This window comes from Lampetra fluviatilis, chromosome 38 (assembly GCF_964198595.1).
Source record: "Lampetra fluviatilis chromosome 38, kcLamFluv1.1, whole genome shotgun sequence".
In the NCBI taxonomy this organism is placed as follows: domain Eukaryota; kingdom Metazoa; phylum Chordata; class Hyperoartia; order Petromyzontiformes; family Petromyzontidae; genus Lampetra; species Lampetra fluviatilis.
In genome coordinates, this window is record NC_136312.1 from 5,630,535 (window position 1) to 5,640,229 (window position 9,695).

The 9,695-nt window shown below is 50.1% G+C and overlaps 1 protein-coding gene across 1 annotated transcript in view; it reads right to left on the reverse strand.

Moving 5' to 3' along the window:
• Positions 1-4,222, reverse strand: part of LOC144945685 (SRSF protein kinase 3-like) — a 56,478-nt gene extending 52,256 nt beyond the window's left edge. Inside the window, exon 1 of the mRNA XM_078874252.1 lies at positions 4,011-4,222. Within this exon, the coding sequence (XP_078730378.1) occupies positions 4,011-4,057 (47 nt within the window). The 5' untranslated portion in view covers positions 4,058-4,222. The remainder of the gene's footprint in view (positions 1-4,010) is intronic.
• Between the last annotated feature and the right edge of the window lie 5,473 nt (positions 4,223-9,695).

Consider the following 9,695-nt stretch of genomic DNA (forward strand, 5'->3'; position numbering starts at 1 on the left):
GTGTCTGTGCCTGTGTGTGTGTCTGTGTGTCTGTGCTTGTGTGCCTGTGTGTGTGTGCCTGTGTGCGTACCTGTGTGTGTGCCTGTGTGTGTGTGCCTGTGTGCGTGTGCCTGTGTGTGTGTGCCTGTGTGTGCCTGTGAGTGCCTGTGTGTGTGTGCCTGTGTGTGTGTGTGCCTGTGTGTACCTGTGTGTGTACCTGTGTGCGCGCCTGTGTGACCATCGTGAGAGGAGCGGTGGTGCAGCGGTTGTTAGCGGGACTGCGCTACGAACGCGGCGTCCCGAGTTCGACTCCCGTTCACGGCCACCAACACCAATCACGATTATTTAAAATCGGTCCTGGGCCCTCCACTAGGTCGGCTCAGCCTCAAATGGAGCATCCGGTTTCGGTGTGCGTGTGTAAGCATCGCCACTGGGGAGACAAAGGTGGCCGGGCGTGGTGCTGCCCCCCCCACCCCATCATGTGACACAGTGCCGGCCTTCATACGGTGCTTACTCGTGAACAGCACTTGCCCCAAAAGTCTGTTCAGTGCTACACTGTGTGGGGGGGATCTTTGCCTTTGTGGCCTTGGTGCGTGCCTGGCTCGTGCCTGGCTCGTGCGTGCGGTCAATTGTGAATTCGCCGGTCATTCGTCAACACTTTTCTTCTCGACTTCCTCCTATGACTAGGCCATCCGAAATCTCTCCCTGCGCGTCGCTGCAACTGTGGGTGGACTGAAGAAGGTCCACCCTCCCCTGTACCCAGGGCGACTTGAGAGACGGGGGCGATCTGCGTGGTGTCACCATCGCCCACAGTGGCTCACGGCGCCGGCAGCGACATCGTGAAGGCGCACGGGAAGAACCGATTTGGGGAACTAAATGAATTTGCCTCGCGTGGTGGGGGGGGGGGGTGATGGTGGTGGTGATGGTGATGGTGGTGGGGTGGTGATGGTGGTGATGGTGGTGGTGATGGTGGTGATGGTGGTGGTGGTGATGGTGGTGATGGTGGTGGTGATGGTGATGATGGTAGTGATGATGATGGTGATGATGATGATGGTGCTGATGATGGTGCTGATGATTATGGTGGTGATGGTGGTGGTGATGGTGGTGGTGATTGTGGTGATGGTGATGATGGTGGTTATGGTGTTGATGGTGGCGGTGGTGATGATGGTGGTGGTGGTGGTGGTGGTGATGGTGGTGATGGTGGTGGTGATTGTGGCGATGATGGTGGTGATGATGGTGATGATGATGATGGTGGTGATGATGGTGATGATGATGATGGTGGTGATGATGGTGATGATGGTGGTGATGATGATGGTGATGATGATGATTGTGATGATGGTGGTGGTGATGGTGGGGGTGGTGATGATGGTGATGATGGTGGTGATGATGATGGTGGTGATGATGATGGTGATGATGGTGATGATGATGATGATGGTGGTGATGATGGTGATGATGGTGGTGATGATGATGGTGGTGATGATGGTGGTGATGATGGTGATGATGGGGGTGGTGATGGTGGGGGTGGTGATGATGGTGATGATGGTGGTGATGATGAGGGTGCTGCTGCTGCTGATGGTGATGATGATTGTGATAATGATGGTGGTGATGATGCTGCTGATGATGGTGCTGATGATGATGCTGCTGCTGATGATGATGGTGGCTACTACTGCTGCTGCTGCACGCGGGCTGCCTGTAGTGCATCCGGTGCAGCGGCAGTTAGGATTGGTGGATCACACACAGATGTCCTTGTGAAACTCCCGTACCCCGTGGGCTATCAATGATGTGCCCGCACCGCCCTGGATGGCCGCATCTACCCCCTCCTAATCCTCGAGCAGTGTGTGTGTGTAAAATATAAGTCGCAGACAGTGACCCTCTTCATACTTTCTGTCTTCGAGTGATGCGTTTACGTCGTTCTGTTGCTCAACTCTGTCCCCATGTCGTCCCGAGATGGTTCCTCGCCCTGGAAGATCGCCCAGTCGTCAACATCGCGCTGATGGGACGACCACGCCGCGTTCGTTTACACAACAGGGACAGACGTTTCTGCTGGTCCTGATTCAATTCCCTCCGATACTCTGTGGTTCTTTCGGTAAAGTCACGTAGGCAGAAAGGTAAAATAAAACAAAAAATAATATATATATATTCTTGGTTCTTTCGGTGAAGTCACGTAGAAGGGAAATAATTTATTTTATTGTTTTATATATTTTTATTTAATTCTTATTTATTTTATTTTTTATTTCATTATTTCCCTTCTACGTGACCTTATCGAAAGAACCAAAAATGTGAATTCCTGCAGTCACGAAAGCTTTAAATCGAAAAAGAAAATAATATATCACAATATTTATTTTGTATTTTTCTACCAACGTGACTTTACCGAAAGAACCAAAGAGTATGGATTCCTGCAGTCACGAAAGCTTCAAATAAAAAAATATAATAATATATCACAATTTGTATTTTTTTACCAACGTGACTTTACCCAAAGAACCAGAGAGAATGGATTCCTGCAGTCACGAAAGCTTCAAATCAAAAATTCCTCTGATGGTGTGCGGTCTCAGAAGTGCGGCCGAACGGCTAATTGGGGTTATGTAAGGCATGTGCAGAGATGGAGATATTTGACGGCGACTTTGCCCGCTTATTTATTTTGTCATTTAGCGCGGCTAAAGCTGCGTCGCAAGAAAGGGAGCTGTTGATCGGAACGAACGCGAATACTGACTCGTCGCTTAATCCACTGCTTGTGAACTCACTCACCAGCTTACTCGCTTGCTTGCCCACTCAACCACCCACCCACCCACTCACCCAATAATGCATGTACTCACCCACTCACTCACCCAGTAACGCATCCACTCACCCACTCACACACTCACTCACACACTCACTCACCCAATGACGCATCCACTCACCCACTCACTCACCCACTAACGCATCCACTCACTCACCCAATGACGCATCCACTCACCCACCCACTCAAACACTCACGCATCCACTCACCCACTCACTCACCCAATGACGCATCCACTCAACCACTCACCCAATGACGCATCCACTCAACCACTCACCCAGTAACGCATCCACTCACCCACTCACTCACCCAATGACGCATCCACTCACCCACTAACGCATCCGCTCACCCACTCACTCACTCAGTAACGTATCCACTCACCCACTCACTCACCCAATAACGCATCCACTCACCCACTCACTCACTCAGTAACGTATCCACTCACCCACTCACTCACCAAATAACGCATCCACTCACCCACTCACTCACTCACTAACGCATCCACTCAACCACTCACTCACCAAATAACGCATCCACCCACCCACTCCCTCACCCAATAACGCATCCACTCACTCACTCACTCACCCACTAACTCACCCACTCACTCACCCACTCAATCACCCACTCACTCACCCAGTAACGTATCCACTCACCCACTCCCTCACCCAATAACGCATCCACTCACTCACCCAGTAAAGCATCCACTCACCCACTCACTCACTCACCCACTCACTATCTCACTCACTGGTCTCTAATCCGTTCGTTTAACCACTCACTCATTTAACCACTCACCGACCCACTCACCTACTTAACCACTCACTCGTTTAACCACTCACCTACTTAACCACTCACCCATTTAACTGCTTATTCACTCACTCGCCCCCTTGCCGCTCACTCCCTCAACCACCCACTCACTCGACCATTTACTCACTCGATGACTCACCCACTTATTTAACCACCCACTCACTCAGTCATACAAACACACACCCACTCACTCAACAAACTCACCCACCTACTCACCCATTCACCCACTCACCCATCCACTCACCCACGTACTCACCTGCTCACTCAACAAACTCACCCACCCATCCACTCACCCACCCACCCACATACTCACCCGCTCACTCAACAAACTCACCTACTCACGTACTCACCCGCTCACTCAATAAACTAACCCACTCACCCACAAACTCACCCACTCACCCACCCACCCACTCACCCACCCACCCACCCACGCACTCACCCACTCACTCACCAGGCCGACAGCCGGTACCAGGACGAGAAGTGGCCGTTCAGCTCCATGAGTCTCGCTTGCTGGGGGGAGGGGACGGGGTGAGTCGCAACCAGCGAGGTTTTGGGAGGGGGAGCCCGAGGAAATTAGTGATTGTGGGCACCGTCCCGGCGACTAATGGACCCAGGTTCTAACTTATCCTGGGAGGTGTGGGGGGGGCTAACCGATAGAGAGTAGGGAACACACTCGGTGTAACGGGGGGGGCGGCTCGTGACTGGCGCTGTGGCCTTTGGGGTGCTACTGGCCTCGCAGTTGGCGATGTGGTGCCCGCCTCGCACCCCCTCCCCCCTCCCCCTGGGGACACTCACACAGCTAAAAATACCTGCCGGGGGGTGGGGGGCGGGGGGGAGTGGGTGGGTGGGTCGGTGGAGAGCTTTGGAGAGAGGCAAGGGGAGAGAGGGAGAGGTGGTAGGGAGAGAGGTGGTAGACAGAGAGAGAGGGGGGGGGGTAGAAAGAGAGAGGGGGTAGACAGAGAGTGGGGGTAGAGATAGGGAGTAGAGAGAGAGAGAGGGGGTAGAGAGAGAGGGGGTAGAGAGAGAGGGGGTAGAGCGAGAGGGGGTAGAGAGAGGGGATAGAGCGAGAGGGGGTAGAGAAAGGGGATAGAGAGAGAGGGGGTAGAGAGAGAGGGGGTAGAGAGAGAGGGGTAGAGATTGAGGGGGTAGAGAGAGGGGGTAGAGAGAGGGGATAGAGAGAGGGGTTAGAGCGAGAGGGGGTAGAGAGAGAGAGGGGGTAGAGAGAGAGGGGGTAGAGAGAAAGGGGATAGGGGTAACGGGGAGGATCAGAGCGTGCTTCTTCGTGTTGATGTTTGTGTCGACAAAGAAATTAGCACAGATTGATTTTGTTGCCCAATGGTAAAACACGTAAAATCTTTCATTTAAAAAGGGGGGGGGGGGGAGCAATGAAAAACAACAACTAAATAATAAACGAAGCAAAGTGCCGACTAAACCGAGCATCTTCTTGTTTCCTCTGATCGTAAAATAAAGAGAGAGTTCGGGAGAGAGAAAGTGAGGAACAGACATGGGGGGGGAGGGGGCGATGGGGTGGTTTCTCGCAGTCGGGGCTCGTACAGCAGCAGCACCACCACCTGTCCCGTGCCCTCCAACCCCCCTCAGGATTTCGCTAATCCGCTAACATTGTTCCGCCTGGGATCCAATTCACCAAAGGCGTCTCTCTCGTGACACCTCGGGAGCTAAGCACGGCTCAGCCTGGACGCTGCGGAGGCTAGGAGATGTTAACTACCTCGCCTGGTGTACAGGAGGTCGTGGGTTCCATCCTGACCCTGATGCCTACTGTATAATTGGAGTTTGTGTGTCTCCCTCTCATCATGAACACGGTGGCTAGGAGATGTTAACTACCTCGCCTGGTGTACAGGAGGTCGTGGGTTCCATCCTGACCCTGATGCCTACTGTATAATTGGAGTTTGTGTGTCTCCCTCTCATCATGAACACGGTGGCTAGGAGATGTTAACTACCTCGCCTGGTATACAGGAAGTCTTGGGTTCGATCCCGAACTTGACGCCTGCTGCTGTATATTTTGAGTTTGCGTCTCTCTCTCATCATCGTCACGGTGGCTAGATATTAACTACCTCGCCTGGTGTGCAGGTCGTGGGTTCGACTCCGACCCTGACGCCTGCTGCTGTATATTTGGAGTTTGCGTCTCTGTCTCATCATCATCACGGTGGCTAGATGACGCCTGCTGTATATTTGGAGTTTGCGTGTCTCTCTCTCTCTTCGTGATGGCCGCGTAGCTTTTTCTCCGGGTCCTCGGGTTTTTTTCCCTCCGCATTCAGAATCAACATCACTACGCGTTCAGAATATTTGGTTGCTATAATACATGTCCGCGTGACAAGGCACTTGGCTGAGCTATCATTTGTGGCCAGGTCGCTTCTGAAAAAGAGCTATTTAAGCTCAGCAGGCCTTTACCTGGTAACATAAAACAATAGCTTTGATAGTGTTGAGTTTAGTTTGCTTGATGTGGCGTGTGACCGACTGTTATCGACTCTTGCGGAGCTGTTGTGAGCAGTGCAGCGGATCCCCCCGATGTTGTACTGTTGCCTCTATGCTGCCGTTGTTTAATCGCCAGGTCGCCCCGGTTCGATCTCCCGGTACGGCAGTGTCCCCCGAGCGGTGTAAATGAGCTACTGCACAACCACGTTGAGTCAATGGGCAAGGCCGCGTGATGGTTGCGGTAGTGTGTGGGCAGCACTCCGACTTCTTCCCAACGCGTCTGACTGGCGTGGAGAAGTCGGCCCACGAACACCATCGAGTGGACAGCCCCTTTCGCCGGCAGTTACGTGGGCGAGGAATTGCAGGGCTGCACCTTTAGCTGTCAGTTCCCATACCGTGGGCAGCACACAAATCATCACCATCATCATCATACTCCGTATGTTAATGAGACGAGGGACGGAACGGTTGTTACTGCGTGTTCCGCTAGATAAGAGGTCCGTACTCTCACGGGGACATTTCATCTTTAATCCTTTCTCTTGGATGTAACGTTACGTTCAGAATTGGCCGTTTAATTTTGCTTTCACTTTCTCAGAGACTGAGCGTCTTCTGCTGCTTCTTGGCTGTTTGATTATACTGGAAGGAACCTCCTGGTTACACCATCCCACAGGGGATTATTGTGTCCGTCCGTCCGTCGTGGAGGGAGGGGCTGGGTGGGGAGGGAGGGGCTGGGTGGGGAGGATGGGGAGGGGCTGGGTGGGCTGGGTGGGGCTGGGTGGTGAGGGGCTGGTCACCCCGTGGTGCCCTTATAAAACTCAACGTTTAACCTACTCACGCCGGCTTGTGCTCGCTCTCACAGTCGGCCATATTTGCGGAATACACCACGCCGCCGTTGACCCTGCAGGCCATTGACCGAGCAGTCCAACGTTCCTACCAGCTCCCTCCGCAGGAATGCGTTTCAAATTGCAGCTCCCACAAGCGACATGGTGGATGTGACGTTACCCTCCTCGGCTGGTACGCAGAAGGTCGGGGGTTCGATCCCCGACCCCGACGCCTGCTGTACATTTGGAGTCCGCATGTTAAATTAAACAAATCCGATCTCTCACAGACAGTTGCACGAAAGATAAAAAAAAAAACACCCGTTATTGTAAATGTTTTATTACTAATTATTATTGCCCTGCTGGATGAGGGCGCGGGGGGTAATCCGACCGTATGTCATGACCACACTGGTAGGCCTGACCAATTCATCGATTTAAAATTTTAAACAAAGGCTGCGATTTTTTGAGATTTGAAAAGTCCTTTGACTTTCTTATTGGAATTGATTTATTATTTTATTATTATAATAACTTCATTTATTCAACTTATTCTATTTCAATTAAAACATTGTAATAAAAACATGTTGGAAGCAATTCATATCTTTAAAGTCCTCATCCTTGCATTATAATATATAGAGCAGTTCATATTTTGATGGTATCACGTGGTAATGCTCCATCACGTGTTTAAAATCTATTACACAGTGAATTTTGAACTGAAGGCTTGACTTTTAAAAAATGCAATCGCAAATCAAATCACAATATCTGTCAGAAAAATCGCAATTGGATATTTTCCCCAAATCGTTCAGCCCTACACACTGCTTCAGTGCGTCAGAGGTCGCAACCGGGTACCCGATACCCGTACCCTACCCGATACCCGGCTACCCGTACCCGTTTGCAACCCTGGTGCAGCCAGGTACGGGTACGGGTAGGCCGTGAGTCACTGGTGAGTAACCGTTTGTCACTCATTTCGGGTAGGGTACGGGTACCCATTTGCGACCCTGGTGCGGCCGGGTACGGGTAAGGAATCAAAACCCGTTTCCCACCTCTGCAGGGTACGGGTAAGGAATCAAAACCCGTTCGCGACCTCTGCAGTGCGGGTTGGTAAAGGCGGGAAGCGTGGATCTGGGAGCACAGTCCTGCCCCTCCGCATGCTCCCTACGTAGACCCGCCGTGGCCCACAACGCCAGGTTATGATGCGCGGCCGGTCGCCCGGCAAAGCTCAATCCTGCCCAGCTTCCAAGATCCGATGAGGTCGGACGGACTCCGTTGTTATGGGGCAGGGGTCAGCCAACCCGCGGGGCGGTGGCGGCTCTTGAAATTCGTAAACAAAAAATTCCCCTTCTCGAAAGTCCAGTTTACTAGTGGGAGTCCATCATGGGACCTCCTTTGCCAGTACCAAAATATACTAATAGGGGTTTCCCCTTTTTTCTGGCAACAAAACTGACACCTTTTGCGAGGAATCATGTTTACATTAACCTACAATACTTGCAGTCAAATGCAAACAAAAAACAATACTCTGATAATTTATGCATTGTCCTTGAAACTGATTGGTCCAAGGACAATGCATAAATTATCAGAGCATTGTTTTTTGTTTGCATTTGACTGCAAGTATTGTAGGTTAATGTAAACATGATTCCTTGCAAAAGGTGTCAGTTTGGTTGCCAGAAAAAAGTGGAAAAACCCTATTAATAGTGGGAGTCCAGTTCACCAATGAAGTTCAAATTGAACTTGGCCAGGGGTCGGCAAAGCCTGCTGCTCCGAAGCAAACACGAGGGTCAATAAGGACTGATTCGTCATGTTATTCTTTAAGGACCGTCTCATATTAACCACGTGCCCTTGAAATATTGTTGTTGTTGTTGTTTACCGAACTCGAAAGAAAAACATGTCTCTCCTTGTTGTTTTAGGTTGCCTGCCCCCTGGCGCGGAGCAAACGCCGCGGCTGGCAGAAGGCACCGGCGGCAAAAGAAATCCACCCTCATATTCTTAGGATTTTTTCGGTAAAGTCACGTAGGTAAAAAATTTAAATTCATAAAAGTAAAATAAAATAATTTTATTATTTAATTTTTATTTAACTTTTATTAATTTTAATTTTTTAAAAGTAAAATAAAAATAAAATAAATGTATTTTATTATTTAATTTTACTTTTATTAATTTTAATGTTTTAAAAGTAAAAAAAAAGTAAGAAAAATGTATTTTATTATTATTTTATTTTTATTAATTTAAATTTTTACCTACGTGACTTTACCGAAAAAACCCTAAGAATATGAATCCTTGCAGTCACGAAAGCTTCAAATCTAAAATCCACCCTCGTCGTCAACTTCCACGCTCCCACCGCCTCTACCGCCCCACACTGAACGGCGCGACAAAGTACGCTCACGTAAGCCCTCACCCCCCACCGCACAATCATCCACCAGTGGAATGGCAAAAAAGGGCCGTGATCATGCACCGTCGCGCGTATCGTACAAAACCGAGGTTATCTCATAGTGAACGGGTGCGATAAAATTCGTTGTTTAAAAAAAAAATTTGCGAGCGTTATAAAATAAAAAACCATGCAAGGCAATAGCCGGGTAAATTGCCCAGCAACGTGGCAAATTAACCAGCGACAGACGTTATAAAATAGTACAAAGATAAAACACCCTGGTCATCAACCTCACTACACGTGATGCAATGCAGGGTTCTTCAGCTACGTATGTATGTACGTATGTTGAACGTCTTTCGCACCGTACGTAGCCAACCGCGCTAATCGGAGGTGCGGGGGAAGGACAGCGAACTAAACACAAAAAGGAGTTCTAAAGAAAAGACTTTTCAAGCTACGTATAAAAGTGCATAGCTCCAGTGGCTTCCTAACATCAGAAGGAAGGGCGTTCCAGACGGCCGCAGAAGGGCATCCG